The sequence below is a fragment of the Thalassophryne amazonica genome, chromosome 3 (genome assembly GCF_902500255.1).
Source record: "Thalassophryne amazonica chromosome 3, fThaAma1.1, whole genome shotgun sequence".
In the NCBI taxonomy this organism is placed as follows: domain Eukaryota; kingdom Metazoa; phylum Chordata; class Actinopteri; order Batrachoidiformes; family Batrachoididae; genus Thalassophryne; species Thalassophryne amazonica.
Window position 1 is genome coordinate 860964 of NC_047105.1, and position 17532 is coordinate 878495.

The 17532-nt window shown below is 45.0% G+C and overlaps 1 protein-coding gene across 1 annotated transcript in view; it reads left to right on the top strand.

Moving 5' to 3' along the window:
• ctsa (cathepsin A) overlaps positions 1 to 17528 on the top strand; it is an 18224-nt gene extending 696 nt beyond the window's left edge. Inside the window, exons 2-13 of the mRNA XM_034167380.1 lie at positions 5147 to 5319; positions 5397 to 5447; positions 5525 to 5611; positions 5701 to 5856; positions 10500 to 10676; positions 10787 to 10878; positions 11015 to 11093; positions 12248 to 12384; positions 12459 to 12534; positions 15839 to 15928; positions 15995 to 16096; positions 17251 to 17528. Coding sequence (XP_034023271.1) covers positions 5147 to 5319; positions 5397 to 5447; positions 5525 to 5611; positions 5701 to 5856; positions 10500 to 10676; positions 10787 to 10878; positions 11015 to 11093; positions 12248 to 12384; positions 12459 to 12534; positions 15839 to 15928; positions 15995 to 16096; positions 17251 to 17334 — 1304 coding nt within the window. The 3' untranslated portion in view covers positions 17335 to 17528. The remainder of the gene's footprint in view (positions 1 to 5146; positions 5320 to 5396; positions 5448 to 5524; positions 5612 to 5700; positions 5857 to 10499; positions 10677 to 10786; positions 10879 to 11014; positions 11094 to 12247; positions 12385 to 12458; positions 12535 to 15838; positions 15929 to 15994; positions 16097 to 17250) is intronic.
• Positions 17529 to 17532: the final 4 nt, after the last annotated feature.

Here is a 17532-nt window from a genome sequence, read left to right on the forward strand (position 1 = left end):
ACACCACACAGAGACAGAAACACACACAGAGACAGAAAGAGACAGACAGAAACAGAGAAACACCCAGAGACAGAAAGAGACAGACAGAAACAGAGAAACACACACAGAGACAGAAAGAGACAGACAGAAACAGAGAAACAGACACCCAGAGACAGAAAGAGACAGACAGAAACAGACACCCAGAGACAGAAAGAGACAGACAGAAACAGACACCCAGAGACAATCAATCAATCAATCAATCAATTTTTTTATATAGCGCCAAATCACAACAAACAGTTGCCCCAAGGCGCTTTATATTGTAAGGCAAGGCCATACAATAATTATGTAAAACCCCAACGGTCAAAACGACCCCCTGTGAGCAAGCACTTGGCTACAGTGGGAAGGAAAAACTCCCTTTTAACAGGAAGAAACCTCCAGCAGAACCAGGCTCAGGGAGGGGCAGTCTTCTGCTGGGACTGGTTGGGGCTGAGGGAGAGAACCAGGAAAAAGACATGCTGTGGAGGGGAGCAGAGATCAATCACTAATGATTAAATGCAGAGTGGTGCATACAGAGCAAAAAGAGAAAGAAACACTCAGTGCATCATGGGAACCCCCCAGCAGTCTACGTCTATAGCAGCATAACTAAGGGATGGTTCAGGGTCACCTGATCCAGCCCTAACTATAAGCTTTAGCAAAAAGGAAAGTTTTAAGCCTAATCTTAAAAGTAGAGAGGGTGTCTGTCTCCCTGATCTGAATTGGGAGCTGGTTCCACAGGAGAGGAGCCTGAAAGCTGAAGGCTCTGCCTCCCATTCTACTCTTACAAACCCTAGGAACTACAAGTAAGCCTGCAGTCTGAGAGCGAAGCGCTCTATTGGGGTGATATGGTACTACGAGGTCCCTAAGATAAGATGGGACCTGATTATTCAAAACCTTATAAGTAAGAAGAAGAATTTTAAATTCTATTCTAGAATTAACAGGAAGCCAATGAAGAGAGGCCAATATGGGTGAGATATGCTCTCTCCTTCTAGTCCCCGTTAGTACTCTAGCTGCAGCATTTTGAATTAACTGAAGGCTTTTTAGGGAACTTTTAGGACAACCTGATAATAATGAATTACAATAGTCCAGCCTAGAGGAAATAAATGCATGAATTAGTTTTTCAGCATCACTCTGAGACAAGACCTTTCTGATTTTAGAGATATTGCGTAAATGCAAAAAAGCAGTCCTACATATTTGTTTAATATGCGCTTTGAATGACATATCCTGATCAAAAATGACTCCAAGATTTCTCACAGTATTACTAGAGGTCAGGGTAATGCCATCCAGAGTAAGGATCTGGTTAGACACCATGTTTCTAAGATTTGTGGGGCCAAGTACAATAACTTCAGTTTTATCTGAGTTTAAAAGCAGGAAATTAGAGGTCATCCATGTCTTTATGTCTGTAAGACAATCCTGCAGTTTAGCTAATTGGTGTGTGTCCTCTGGCTTCATGGATAGATAAAGCTGGGTATCATCTGCGTAACAATGAAAATTTAAGCAATACCGTCTAATAATACTGCCTAAGGGAAGCATGTATAAAGTAAATAAAATTGGTCCTAGCACAGAACCTTGTGGAACTCCATAATTAACTTTAGTCTGTGAAGAAGATTCCCCATTTACATGAACAAATTGTAATCTATTAGACAAATATGATTCAAACCACCGCAGCGCAGTGCCTTTAATACCTATGGCATGCTCTAATCTCTGTAATAAAAAAACACAGAGAGACAGAAACAGACACCCAGAGACAGAAAGAGACACCCAGAGACAGAAACACAGAGAGACAGAAACAGACACCCAGAGACAGACAGAGACAGAAACACAGAGAGACAGACAGAGACAGAAACACAGAGAGACAGAAACACACCCAGAGACAGACAGAGACAGAAACACAGAGAGACAGACAGAGACAGAAACACAGAGAGACAGAAACACACCCAGAGACAGACAGAGACAGAAACACAGAGAGACAGAAACACACCCAGAGACACCCAGAGACAGAAACACACCCAGAGACAGAAACACACCCAGAGACAGAAACACACCCAGAGACAGAAACACACCCAGAGACAGAAACACACCCAGAGACAGACAGAGACAGAAAGAGACAGACAGAAACAGAGAAACACACAGAGACAGAAACAGACAGAAACAGAGAAACACACAGAGACAGAAACAGACAGACAGAAACAGACACCCAGAGACAGAGACACACCCAGAGACAGAAACACACCCAGAGACAGAAACAGACAGAAACAGACACCCAGAGACAGAAACACACCCAGAGACAGACACCCAGAGACAGAAACACACCCAGAGACAGAAACACACACAGAGACAGAAACACAGACAGACACACACACCCACACACACACAGACAGACACACACACCCACACACACACAGACAGACACACACAGAGACAGAGACACACACAGAAACAGAGAGACACAGAGACAGAGAAACACACACAGAGACAGAGAAATACACAGACAGAAAGAGACAGACAGAAACAGACACCCAGAGACAGAGACACACCCAGAAACAGAGAAACACCCAGAGACAGAAAGAGACAGACAGAAACAGAGAAACACACCCAGAGACAGAAAGAGACAGACAGAAACAGACACCCAGAGACAGAAAGAGACAGACAGAAACAGACACCCAGAGACAGAAACACAGAGAGACAGAAAGAGACAGACAGAAACAGACACCCAGAGACAGAAACAGACAGACAGACAGAAACAGACACCCAGAGACAGAAACACAGAGAGACAGAAACAGACAGACAGAAACAGACACCCAGAGACAGAAACACAGAGAGACAGAAACAGACACCCAGAGACAGAAAGAGACAGACAGAAACAGACACCCAGAGACAGAAACACAGAGACAGAAACACACCCAGAGACAGACAGAGACAGAAACACAGAGAGACAGACAGAGACAGAAACACAGAGAGACAGAAACACACCCAGAGACAGACAGAGACAGACACACACCCAGAGACAGACACACACCCAGAGACAGACACACACCCAGAGACAGACAGAGACAGAAACACAGAGAGACAGAAACACACCCAGAGACAGAAACACACCCAGAGACAGACAGAGACAGAAACACAGAGAGACAGAAACACAGAGACGCACACAGAGATGCACACAGAGACAGAAACACACACTGAGACAGAAAGAGACAGACAGAAACAGAGAAACACACAGAGACAGAAACAGACAGAAACAGAGAAACACACAGAGACAGAAACAGACAGACAGAAACAGACACCCAGAGACAGAAACAGACAGAAACAGACACCCAGAGACAGAAACACACACAGAGACAGACACCCAGAGACAGAAACACACCCAGAGACAGAAACACACAGAGACAGAAACACAGACAGACACACACACCCACACACACACAGACAGACACACACAGAGACAGAGACACACACAGAAACACACAGAGAGACACAGAGACAGAGAAACACACACAGAGACAGAGAAACACACAGACAGAAAGAGACAGACAGAAACAGAGAAACACACAGAGACAGAAACAGACAGACAGAAACAGACACCCAGAGACAGAGACACACCCAGAGACAGAAACACAGACAGACACACACACCCACACACACACAGAAACACACAGAGAGACACAGAGACAGAGAAACACACACAGAGACAGAGAAACACACACAGAGACAGAGAAACACACAGACAGAAAGAGACAGAAACACACAGAGACAGAGACAGACAGAGACAGACACACACAGACACACACAGAGACAGAAAGAGACAGACACACACAGACACACACAGAGACAGAAAGAGACAGAAACACACAGAGACAGACACACACACCCACAGAAACACACAGAGACAGACACACACAGAGACAGACACACACCCACAGAAACACACAGAGACAGACACACACAGAGACAGAGACACACACAGAGACAGAGACACACACAGAAACACACAGAGAGACACAGAGACAGAGAAACACACACAGAGACAGAGAAACACACAGAGACAGAGAAACACACAGACAGAAAGAGACAGAAACACACAGACAGAAAGAGACAGAAACACACACAGAGACAGAAACAGACAGAAACAGACACCCAGAGACAGAAACACACACAGAGACAGAAACAGACAGAAACAGACACCCAGAGACAGAAACACACACAGAGACAGACAGAGACAGAAACACACAGACACACACAGAGACAGAAAGAGACAGAAACACACAGACACACACAGAGACAGAAACACACAGAGACAGACACACACACCCACAGAAACACACAGAGACAGACACACACAGAGACAGAGACACACACAGAAACACACAGAGAGACACAGAGACAGAGAAACACACACAGAGACAGAGAAACACACAGACAGAAAGAGACAGAAACACACAGAGACAGAGACAGACAGAGACAGACACACACAGACACACACAGAGACAGAAAGAGACAGACACACACAGACACACACAGAGACAGAAAGAGACAGAAACACACAGAGACAGACACACACACCCACAGAAACACACAGAGACAGACACACACAGAGACAGACACACACCCACAGAAACACACAGAGACAGACACACACAGAGACAGAGACACACACAGAGACAGAGACACACACAGAAACACACAGAGAGACACAGAGACAGAGAAACACACACAGAGACAGAGAAACACACACAGAGACAGAGAAACACACAGACAGAAAGAGACAGAAACACACAGACAGAAAGAGACAGAAACACACACAGAGACAGAAACAGACAGAAACAGACACCCAGAGACAGAAACACACACAGAGACAGAAACAGACAGAAACAGACACCCAGAGACAGAAACACACACAGAGACAGACAGAGACAGAAACACACAGACACACACAGAGACAGAAAGAGACAGAAACACACAGAGACAGACACACACACCCACAGAAACACAGAGACAGACACACACAGAGACAGAGACACACACAGAGACACACACAGAAACACACAGAGAGACACAGAGACAGAGAAACACACACAGAGACAGAGAAACACACAGACAGAAACAGACAGAAACAGACACCCAGAGACAGAAACACACAGACTCGCACTCTGTACCAAAACCTGTCTTCAGGGCTGCGCTCTCCTCTTCAGGTTTGTGGAGTCTCAGACAGACCCGTCCACTGACCCGCTGGTCCTGTGGTTGAACGGTGGACCCGGCTGCAGCTCGCTGGATGGACTGCTGTCTGAACATGGACCTTTCCTGGTAGGTGCCTTTGAACCCGTGATCCAGATCAAACCTGATGCTGCACTCGCTCCATGACCTCTGACCTCTTGTTTCAGATCCAGGGTGACGGTGTGTCTCTGCAGTACAACCCGTACTCCTGGAACAAGGTAACCTGACCGTTGACCTCTGCCCTGCTGATTTTCCAGCTGATGGGTGACCTTTGCCCTTTGTCTTTCCCTGCTAGATTGCCAACATGCTGTACCTGGAGTCTCCAGCAGGGGTTGGCTTCTCCTACTCTGATGATCAGAGATACGTCACCAATGACACAGAGGTTAGCCAAACACTGACCTCACATCTCTTGCAGGAATGCGTCTCATGCATGCCTTCGTCAAACCTTGCAGTTCTTTGTTTGTCTTGCAGGTGGCGCTGAACAACTTTCTTGCATTGAAGGAATTCTTGCGTTTGTTCCCAGAGTTCAGCAGTAATAAACTTTTCCTGATGGGAGAAAGTTACGGAGGAATCTACATCCCAACGCTGGCAGAGCGGGTGATGGAAGACGCCGGCCTCAACCTCCAGGTGCCAGCGACCTACTGCAGTACTCTGCACATTACATTACACTGAAGTACTCTGCACAATGCAGGACGACATGGTACTGTAGCACTGTGGGGTACGCTGTGGTACTACAGTACACAGCTGTACCACAGCGTACCCCACAGTGCTACAGTACCACAGTGCAGTACGCTGTGGTACTACAATACGCTGTGCAGCACTGTGTGGTACTGCACAGTACTAGGGTACCACAGCGTACTGCACTGTGCACAGTACTATGGTACCGTAGTACTGTGTGGTACGCTGTGGTACCCTAGTACTGTGGTGGTACACTGTGGTACTGTAGCTGGAGTTGAAGTAATTTGTTTTGGGGCTTTGTGTCGGTTGTTGATGCCGGATGAATGAATTTGGTGAGTTTACCTCTAATTTGGGAACCGTGCAGATAACATTCTGACATCTGTCAGATCGTCCTCAGCTGTCCGTCTGTCTGTCAGATCGTCCTCAACTGTCCGTCTTGTCTACCTCGTGACACCATGATGTGCTTCCTTTCTCTCTGACTTGAGTCACCTGATCTGACTGCAGGCTGCAGCCTGAGTTTTGGTTTGTTTCCACTGCTTTCCCTTTTTTCTTCTCTTTTTTAGACAAATCATCAACACAACATAGCAGCACACACTTGAGCACTAAACCAGTGGTGTCCAAGGTTTTCCAGAAAGGGTCCAGAGGGGGCAGGTTTTCTTTACAGCCACCGACTCCAGCAGGTCATGAGTTCATCAGTGAAACCTGCCCCCTCTGGACCCTTTCTGGAAAACTTTGGACACCACTGGACTAAACGAGCCAGTCAGGGACCTTCTTAAACACAGTCCAGTCAAGACACACAAAATACACCTAAAGAGGTTTAGTTTGAAAGTTAAACGTTGGCTAAAGCAGCAGCTGAAATGTGAACATGAATTAATTCTCTCAAGTCATTTCGAGTCCAGTCGCACTCTGTCAGTGTTTTAATGTGAAGGTTCATTTGTGTTTGAATCTGTACTTTACAACTGCACGGTGTTTATTTACTCTCATTAACGTCTTTTATTTGCGTCCTCATCGTTTTCAGCAGTTGTTCCTCAGATAAGGACACACTGTTCCAGTCCTCTGAAAAAGATCCTTCTGTTGTATTTCCTCAACACATTCCTCAGTCGTCAGTCACACCGATCCTAAAGAACCGGTTTGACTTTGTCTTCCCCTTGAAATAGCTGGTTTTTTTTCCGTCACAGTGAGATAGTAAGCAGAACATTAATACACACAATTGGGTCAACGTGAGAATGGTTCAGTACCCAAATGATGCTTCTACACCGAGGCCCAGGCTTTCACAGTCCACACGTCTGTTTTAATTCTCATGCTTATTAACTGTCCTAAGGCTCCCTTCAATGTCCAGCTGACTTCCTGTGATCACCTGACCCCCACAGGACCATACGGGTCAATCCACAAATTCTCCTTCAGCCTTAAGGTGCCCGGACACTTGCACGCACTTCATTGTGATGATTCTGGCAGGATGCCGTGCTTTAGTGCACTAGCCGCTGCATATATAAAATAATTATTTCATGGCGGATTAATCATTTTCTTTCTGAGTTAGCTGTTGAAAAAAACCTCTCATCGCTTCTGTAATCACAGAGGAATCTACAGCTGCAGCTTTTCTCTCGTGCGTGCGTGCTTAACGAGGTGGAGAACATATTTGGAACAGTCGATAAAGGTAATTTGTCATGTTTACATTGTCATGGCTTGGTAAAACAGTGGCATGTTCTTGTGAGCAGCTGTAAAAGTATGTTTATGATTGATTTAACATCTCGTTATAACCGTTCAGATGAGCTGCACTGTGACGTGGTGCGCTGATTTAGTCACTCACACTCATGCAGTGTTTTTGAATCATGCACAATGTTCACTTTAAAGTAGACCTGCATTGAAATAAATGCAGTCAGATCTTTGGACCAAAAAATGACTTACATTTACACACGAGATCCTTCTGAATGTAGTAAAGTAAATCTGCAAGCCCAGATCTGTCATTCAACGGAGAAATCTTCATTTAAAAACAACAAATTTACAGCTAACATTTAGCCCTCCGCAAATTGTCCCTCTCATCATGGACGCTGCCGAGACGTCACGGACAAGACCCTCTCCCAGCATGCATTGCGCGCGCCAACTGTAATTTGTGGATTTACGTCAGTTTGCATCTGCACCTTTTTCTTGTCTTTATACGGAAGGATCTACTTTTTAAAACTTCATATTGTCTTGCGGTACGTTTGGTGAGTACACATTTCTTTTATTTGTGCTTGAAAATTATTTTTGTGGACTTTTTCATACGCCCGTTTGAGTGGTGTCGCATTGAAAATCTACTGTCTTTCACCTCCGGTGTACCGTCGCGGGCTACGGAGCGCGAGACCCGCAAAGAATTCAAGTCATTAAAATATATAAACCTCTCTCAGCGGCCACGGAGCTCTGCGGCTCCAATTACCGAGACGTGCAGCGCTGCGGATTTTGCAGCAAGAAGTCCTTGTCCTTGTGAGCAACAGGTGTCACCGCGCGCTCTGCATTAAAACGGTGAGCGTAGCCTCTGGACTTGTGCCAAGTTGGCTGCAACTCCATTCAGTAGACAGAGAGGTGGTGCTGGCTGCACAGCAGACACGGGGGTGTGAGTGCTGCGGCGGAATTTAACGAGCACATGCACTCAGTAAGCGTATCGGAGGCAGTGAGAGCGAGGCGTCGGGGAATAATGTCGCACGCTGTCGATGCCGCCGCTGATCTGATCCCCGGATCTGAGCAAGCAGATCTGTATCTCACATTCATTGCAGCTTACTTTTGGATGTTGAAACCACGATGTGTACAACAGTAACATTACTAACAGATAAAAATCAATTTCAATGCGGGATCGGACTGAAGGCGGGAGCGCGTCGTCTTGTCACTGACGTCATGGAAATGATACGGATGTACAAACTGTTTTCACAGAGGGCTAAATGTTAGCTGCAAATTTGTCGTTTTTAAACAAAGATTTCTCCGCTGAATTACAAATTTGGGCTTACAGATTTACTTTACTGCATTCACAAGGGTCTTATAAATACATATCAGCTATTTCTTTTCTGAAATCTGACCACATTTATTTCAATGCAGGTCTCCTTTAAGTAAATGTAATTAATGCGTGATGGAGATTTTGAACATTTCAAAATGTTCTTTGCATATGTACACGAAGCTGTGCACAGTTTACAGTGAGTTTGAGATGAGTTTACTCTCCTGCATGGCAGAGTGCGTGCAAGTGTGCGAATCAAAGTTGTGCAATTGTCAGGGCACCTTAAGATATTGGATACAGTCTTTGACAGAGTTTTAATACAGGAAACATCCCACATTTGTATGAAAATAAACTACCCCAGTGTCCTCACACATCCACGTAAGGCTCTTATTCGCCTTTTAAGTTTATGTTTACACGAGAAGCTCATGTAGTTCCCCTACTGAGAGCGATTCCCTCCCAGGTTCGGATGGACTCTTGCCTTAAGGATGCCACAGTGCTGCAGCCAGCTTCCATGGCACCTTTCCTCGTGGCAACAACTTCCTCAGTTAGCTTCATAGTGCAGCGGATAACTGGGAGGGGAATAATAATTCAAGTGGTGACGCAAGCACCAAATTTGTCACAAATACACCTTAGACAGTACTCTTTTGAAAAGCCAGGGTGTCCACTGGAATTTTCAATAGGCAGCCAGATAGGTCTGGTTCAATGGAAGAATTACACAGGGGTCAAAATCTAAAAATGCTCCAGTCATATTAAAAACTACACTATTTGTTTGATCATAAAAATTACAAAAAGGTATAGTTTGGACTATCTGTGATTGAATTCTATGGGGTAAAAACAGCAAGAATGGTGACAAAGGTCAGTTTCATTTTGGACAGGGGTCAAAAGTTAGTTTCTCCAATTTTGGCAAAAACTGATGCAGATTATTATTGGTTGAGGTAATAGGATTAATGAACAGAATAGTTTTGACTGTGCTGAATGTTTGGTCTCCGTAGTAGAGGTCAAACAATGTCGGCATCCAATTGCTTATCACACACGTTACCCTGTAATATGACTAAGCATGACACATGGTGTAAACTATTCCTTTTTGCAACTCTGTTTGCTCAACCAATAATTTGTCAGCAGCCAGTCTAAACTCACGTGTTTGAGGAGAACTTATCTTGTGTGCTGCAGTCTCTGCTCTCGCTTCGGATTGCAGCGCGCACCAGAGCTTCTCACCACGCACAAAGAAAACTGAGCAGTAAAATAATCTGATAATCGGCATGTGAATGAGGTACGTTCAAACATTTGCAAGCTCAGTTTCATCACGATGACACTTTCCGTATTACAGTTCAGATTATATGATCGGTTGATGTTACTGTCCGTGTTCATAAGTATGAGCTCAGAGCGCATCAGTTTTTGTTTTTTCCTCCTTCCCTTTTTGTGACACCCAATCACAGCTCTTAGAGGACTGCGTCATGCCCAGCCCCTCCTTGCTCAGAGTTGTTCTCTGAGAGGACTCGGGCCCTGGTGATGTGTCCAGGTGTCCCTGTGGAGATTCAGGCTCGTGTGGAGTCCTGGCAGAGCTGGACTCTTCTGTCCTATGACTGAAGACACACTCAGGGTCCTGTTTGAAGGTGTGATTGTCCTGCAGGGTGTTGCCGTGGGAAACGGGTTGTCCAGCTACGAGCTGAATGACAACTCCCTGGTGTTCTTTACCTACTATCATGGCCTTCTGGGAAGTAATCTGTGGAAAGAACTTCAGACCTTCTGCTGCAAAGATGGGAAATGTAACTTCTACAACAACCCGAACCCCGACTGCTCCAGCAGCGTGAGTCTGAACTAGTCTGACCCTGTCTAGATCCATTCAGGCTCTCTTCAGCTGGGTTTTAGATCAGGCACTACCGGAAAGCCTCAGACTCTGTGTCTCATCTCTTCCAGCTGTCTGAAGTTCAGCACATTCTCTACAGGTCTGGATTGAACGTGTATAACTTGTATGCTCCCTGTCCAGGTGGGATGCAGCAGAAGCTCAGGTAAGGTGCCACCTCTGACCCTCGACCTCTGTCCTCTAAACTCAGAGAATCATCTGAAGTACCGACATCATTTAAAAAAGGAACGGCTGACCTGGTTTTAAGTGATGTGTGCCGCCTACTTGTGATGTGGTTTTAGTGCCGAGGGCGGTCAGTCGGTGATCAGAGACCTTGGGAACGTCTTCTTCAGCCAACGCTGGACTCGGTTGCGGAACCAGGTGAGCTCTGCCCTGAAAGCGTTTCACTTCACTCAGCCGTGGACATGAAGTTATTGTTCAGTGGAGCGCCAACAGCCTGATCGCTGACCCTGCAGCTGGAACAGGACTTCAGACGTGGTTTTTGTTATTGGTCTGAAGTACAAATGCTTTCTGGTGATGGATAAGACCCATGTGCTCGCTGTGCCCGTGACCACAGCTCATTTTAAGACCAACGTGGGCCACAAGGACATTTTAAGAGTTTCAAAACAAAATGCTAGAAGTCCAGTTTCTTTCCAGCTGGATGGTTTTCTAACTTTTTTCTTACTCCATCACTGCTGCTCCAAAACTCACCTCTGGTCAACATGTTTTTCAGTTTAAAGCAGGTTCTGGCTGCAGAACGAATTTAACCACGAGAGACCGCGGCCCGAAACAAAGTCAAGTAGAACAAAAATAAAGCTGCTCCGCCTGAAGGAGTAATCCTGCCCGTTCCCGAGCGTCCGCTCACCGGGATGAATCCTGATCAGCAGGTAGAATAAAAGTGAACAAAATATTAATCAGTCAGCACAGATCCAGTTCCCCAACAAGAGAATGGAAACGGGACAACCGCTGTCATGTAAAAACCATTTGTGGACTAAGCTAGTTAAGATCGTTCAGAAGTCAGACTTCTGAAAGTAGCTTCGTGGACTTTAGCCGACAGCGTTGTCACAGGATTTATTTGGGTCATTACTTCAGACTTTTTTTTTTTTTTTATATATTTCAGTAGCGCTGATACAGTGTTTTGTTTCTGTGACTGAAGTCAAGGATACAGTTGGCGTAACGTGGCGATTGCAGACCGGGTTCTCCCGGAGCCCAGATCCAGTTACCCTGAGAACAAGAACTGCTGAAATAAAGAGATATTTATAAGATTTTAGACATTCCACTTTTTGTCCTCAAAGGTCAAACTGGCAACTGATCATGTGCCTGATCTGTGAAAAACCACAACCTTTGTTTGGTTCATATTTGACTTCCACAGAACGCATGCGACACAAGATCAGTTAAACGCGTCATCAGCCGCAGCAGCAGCGTGTGTGACCGGACCGCGGCAGAGCCACCCCCCCCAAAAAAAGAGGGTGTCGAGTTGTTGGGTTTGGATTCCAGTTGGGATCAAAGTTATGTCTTGTGTGTCATTTGTGAAGGAGCTGCGTGCTCTGGCTTCTGTGCGCCTGGAGCCGCCCTGCACCAACTCCACGCCCACCTCGCTCTACCTCAACAACCTGTTTGTGAGGAAAGCTCTGCACATCAGCCCCCAGGCCCTGAACTGGACCATCTGCAGGTAAGACTGCACCTGCTGCTGCAGCGCTACATTGTGACATGACTTAACCTTTAACCCCTGACCTCACATTGCAGCTCTGAGGTCAATCTGAACTACAGGCGCCTCTACATGGACGTCAGGAAGCAGTACCTCAAACTGCTGACGGCTCTGGTCAGTATCAAATCAATTTTATTTATATAGCGCCAAATCACAAGTTACCCCAAGACGCTTTATATTGTAAGGCAAAACCCCAACAGTCAAAACGACCCCCTGCAAGCAAGCACTTGGCGACAGTGGGAAGGAAAAACTCCCTTTTAACAGGAAGAAACCTCCAGCAGAACCAGGCTCAGGGAGGGGCAGTCTTCTGCTGGGACTGGTTGGGGCTGAGGGAGAGAACCAGGAAAAAGACATACTGTGGAGGGGAGCAGAGATCGATCACTAATGAATAAATGCAGAGTGGTGCATACAGAGCAAAAAGAGAAAGAAACAGTGCATCATGGGAACCCCCCAGCAGTCTAAGTCTATAGCAGCATAACTAAGGGATGGTTCAGGGTCACCTGATCCAGCCCTAACTATAAGCTTTAGCAAAAAGGAAAGTTTTAAGCCTAATCTTAAAAGTAGAGAGGGTGTCTGTCTCCCTGATCTGAATTGGGAGCTGGTTCCACAGGAGAGGAGCCTGAAAGCTGAAGGCTCTGCCTCCCATTCTACTCTTACAAACCCTAGGAACTACAAGTAAGCCTGCAGTCTGAGAGCGAAGCGCTCTATTGGGGTGATATGGTACTACGAGGTCCCTAAGATAAGATGGGACCTGATTATTCAAAACCTTATAAGAAGAATTTTAAATTCTATTCTGGAATTAACAGGAAGCCAATGAAGAGAGGCCAATATGGGTGAGATATGCTCTCTCCTTCTAGTCCCCGTCAGTACTCTAGCTGCAGCATTTTGCATTAACTGAAGGCTTTTTAGGGAACTTTTAGGACAACCTGATAATAATGAATTACAATAGTCCAGCCTAGAGGAAATAAATGCATGAATTAGTTTTTCAGCATCACTCTGAGACAAGACCTTTCTGATTTTAGAGATATTGTGTAAATGCAAAAAAGCAGTCCTACATATTTGTTTAATATGCGCTTTGAATGACATATCCTGATCAAAAATGACTCCAAGATTTCTCACAGTATTACTAGAGGTCAGGGTAATGCCATCCAGAGTAAAGATCTGGTTAGACACCATGTTTCTAAGATTTGTGGGGCCAAGTACAATAACTTCAGTTTTATCTGAGTTTAAAAGCAGGAAATTAGAGGTCATCCATGTCTTTATGTCTGTAAGACAATCCTGCAGTTTAGCTAATTGGTGTGTGTCCTCTGGCTTCATGGATAGATAAAGCTGGGTATCATCTGCGTAACAATGAAAATTTAAGCAATGCTGTCTAATAATACTGCCTAAGGGAAGCATGTATAAAGTGAATAAAATTGGTCCTAGCACAGAACCTTGTGGAACTCCATAATTAACTTTAGTCTGTGAAGAAGATTCCCCATTTACATGAACAAATTGTAATCTATTAGACAAATATGATTCAAACCACTGCAGCGCAGTGCCTTTAATACCTATGGCATGCTCTAATCTCTGTAATAAAATTTTATGGTCAACAGTATCAAAAGCAGCACTGAGGTCTAACAGAACAAGCACAGAGATGAGTCCACTGTCTGAGGCCATAAGATCATTTGTAACCTTCACTAATGCTGTTTCTGTACTATGATGAATTCTAAAACCTGACTGAAACTCTTCAAATAGACCATTCCTCTGCAGATGATCAGTTAGCTGTTTTACAACTACCCTTTCAAGAATTTTTGAGAGAAAAGGAAGGTTGGAGATTGGCCTATAATTAGCTAAGATAGCTGGGTCAAGTGATGGCTTTTTAAGTAATGGTTTAATTACTGCCACCTTAAAAGCCTGTGGTACATAGCCAACTAACAAAGATAGATCGATCATATTTAAGATCGAAGCATTAAATAATGGTAGGGCTTCCTTGAGCAGCCTGGTAGGAATGGGGTCTAATAAACATGTTGATGGCAGTATGAAACACTTCATCACAAGAGTTTATGAAAAGTTTCTTTTAAAGTCAGACTTTCACCAAATCAAAATAAATAATAAAAATAACCAAAACAGTTTCCGGCTGCTTCCTTCAGTCTGATGTACTGAGGCCGTTTGTGATTTAAGTTGATGTGTGATTTCTGTTCCGAAGCACAGCTGCAGAGAAACTAAGAACTGATCAGACATGTCTCAGTGGATCCCAGTTCTATCAGGAACCACCCAGTACTCTGTCACAAAGTCCATGTTCAGTCCTGGGGAGTCTGCATCAGTCACACCTTTAATAATAATAATAAAAAATAACCCACCCTGTAAAGTGGTGCCCGTTTTTCCATGATGGCACTTGAACCGTAATGGTGCCATCTCAAAGAGGTGCATCTTGGGCACTGGCCTCCACTCTCTAGTCCCACTGGAATGTCTGTTAGATGTACAGTTACTTAGTGAGACTGTGAGGGAACATCAGACACCATGTGGTTTCTCTGGAAGTGATCCAGCACACAGGTGCCTCCGTGCTAAGGACCAGCAGCTGGATGAACTGCTGAGCTGAGTAGCAAGAGCGGTTCCATAGTTTGGTTGTAGGACTGCACTCTGCATGTGGAGATTAATCAGTATCTAGATGCAAGTGCATCGTGATGCATCACCTGCTGCATGCTTGTGTGATTTTTTTCCGAGGCACATTGAACGCACCATCACCGCACATTTTTAACCACATGGAAGTCCACAAGCGGTCGGAGATTTTTGACACCTAAAACATTTAAATCAGGCGTTTGGAGATACTTTGGCTTTTTTTTTTTTTTTTTTTTTTTTTTTTTTAGAGTTGGGAACCTTGAGAAGATGCAAGTTATTTGTAAAAAATTGTGGTGCTGCTAAACCTTACACCAGCAGCACAACACATTTACACTCACTTGAAGAGGAAGCACGGTATCACTATGGCCGCCGCTGCTCCCCTAACCCGGATTCCTCTGAGGTAGATTGTAAACAGAGCTCCAGCAAAACTGGTAAGAAAGTATCTCAAATGACTTTTGCCAAGGCAGTACTGTGTCAGTGAGCGATGCACTTTAAGTCACTCGTCTTCACGTTTAAGTTCTGATAGTGTGATCAAACAGGTTCCAAATATGAGGGAACTAATTCCTGTTGATGTTGAATCTGGTAAATTTGCTGCTTCGACCACAGTACCATATTGAACTGCAGCTTCTTGTTTTCCCATTTAGATTTTTGTAGACTTTCTTTGCATCATGTTGAATTGAATCTGTATCTAACCGCTTGGGGAACGGGGCTGAGTCGTGTAGCTGGCAGTGTGTGGAACCGTTGAGATTCATGTCTCGATGCACAGAGCCAGGACACGGTTCTTCGTGGCTGGATTTAATCACAGCTCTGTCTGCAGAAGTACCGCATCCTCATCTATAACGGAGACGTGGACATGGCGTGCAACTTCATGGGGGACGAGTGGTTTGTGGAGTCCCTGCAGCAGCAGGTATGTCGCCGTCTCCACCTGCTGCTCAACACGCTTTCCAGCGGAACACTAATGTTTGTGTTCCAGGTGGTAGTGATGCGCCGCCCGTGGCTTTACATGGACGAAGAAGGTCAGCAGGTGGGCGGCTTCGTCAAGGAGTTTGAGAACATCGCCTTCCTCACCGTCAAGGTAAGCACCATGGCGCCCTCTGCAGGTTAATCAGGTTCAGCAGAAACCACGGTAAAAACCAACATGGCAACATGTTTTGCTGTGAATGCTGCCACTCTGCCTGTAGAGGGCGCAGACGGTTCAGAACATGGAGCTGTATATAAGAACTAGAGGAGGCGGGATCGCCATTTTAATTCCGGGCAAATTAGTGATCCGTGTGCATAGAAGTTCACTTAGTCTCGTCAAGAAACAGGTGGAATATGCTGGAAAGCTGTGCATGTTGGCAAAGCCACAAACGGAGGAACAAGGAGACAATATTTCCTTCCATAATTAAGTGGTTTTGGTTATTGTTGTCACTTTGTCCGTGATATTTGGATGATAAACAGCTGTTTCCTGCCGTACCTGTGTCGCCCGATGACACGGATCATTCATTTCACTTATGTCTAGTTGATATTTTCCACTGCTAAACCAATGTCTAGTTAAAATACTTGTCGTTAGTGACTAAAATCTTTTTTTTTTTATTTGCACCTTAAAATAGTGAGATTGTAATGACCCGCGCTGTGCCGCTTAGTCACATCCACACACAGAGACGTGTACCCACACCACTGACTTCATGAATGAAACTCGGTCAATAAAGGATAACTGTAAAAATATAATGTATTGTAATGGTTTTAGGAGCCGCGCTGCGTTGAACACAGTAGCAGCTCAGCCTATAGCAGTGCAGCTTAACAGTGCAGATCCATGTAACTTTCAACACTAATATTTGGGAATGTGTGTGTGTGTGTGTGTGTAAGTTTAATACTTTACTGACAATTTAATGTCATTTAATTTTACTGGCTCGATATCCAGGTCAAAATGGCATTTTAACATTTTGCGAGCATTTTTTCCAAGTGTGTTCGGTTGCGAATATCCATTGAAAATGCATTAACATCCGGGTACTTCATCAATATTTTGCCCGGAAGAGACGTGATGTCGCTGTCCACGAAGGGCCGTTTTCGGTTAGTGTGCAGCACTGGGACTGCGCTCTCTTGTTCTCATTCATATACAGCTCCATGGTTCAGAATTAAAAACTGACAGGCCTGCTGAGACTCTGGTCCAGGTGGATTCACAGAGTCACGGTTCACCGTTTCAGTCAGCAGTGTGAAATATCTGACCTTTGACCTCTCTTCATACAGGGTGCTGGTCACATGGTCCCAGCGGAGAAACCCGGTGCAGCATTTACAGTGTTCTCCCGCTTCATCAACAAACAGCCATACTGACCTCTGACACCTGCTGCTGTTCTGTCAGTCACACTGCCAGCCAATCAGCACAGCCGTCTGCTGTTGCTAGGTGAAAGATGGATGTGCTCAGTTTGACCTCGCTGTGACTGTCATCATAGAAATGCACTGTCAAAAATGAACGTTAAGATTTTAAAGCTTTTCTCAGATTTAAATAAAAGATTGTGTTAACGAGTCATA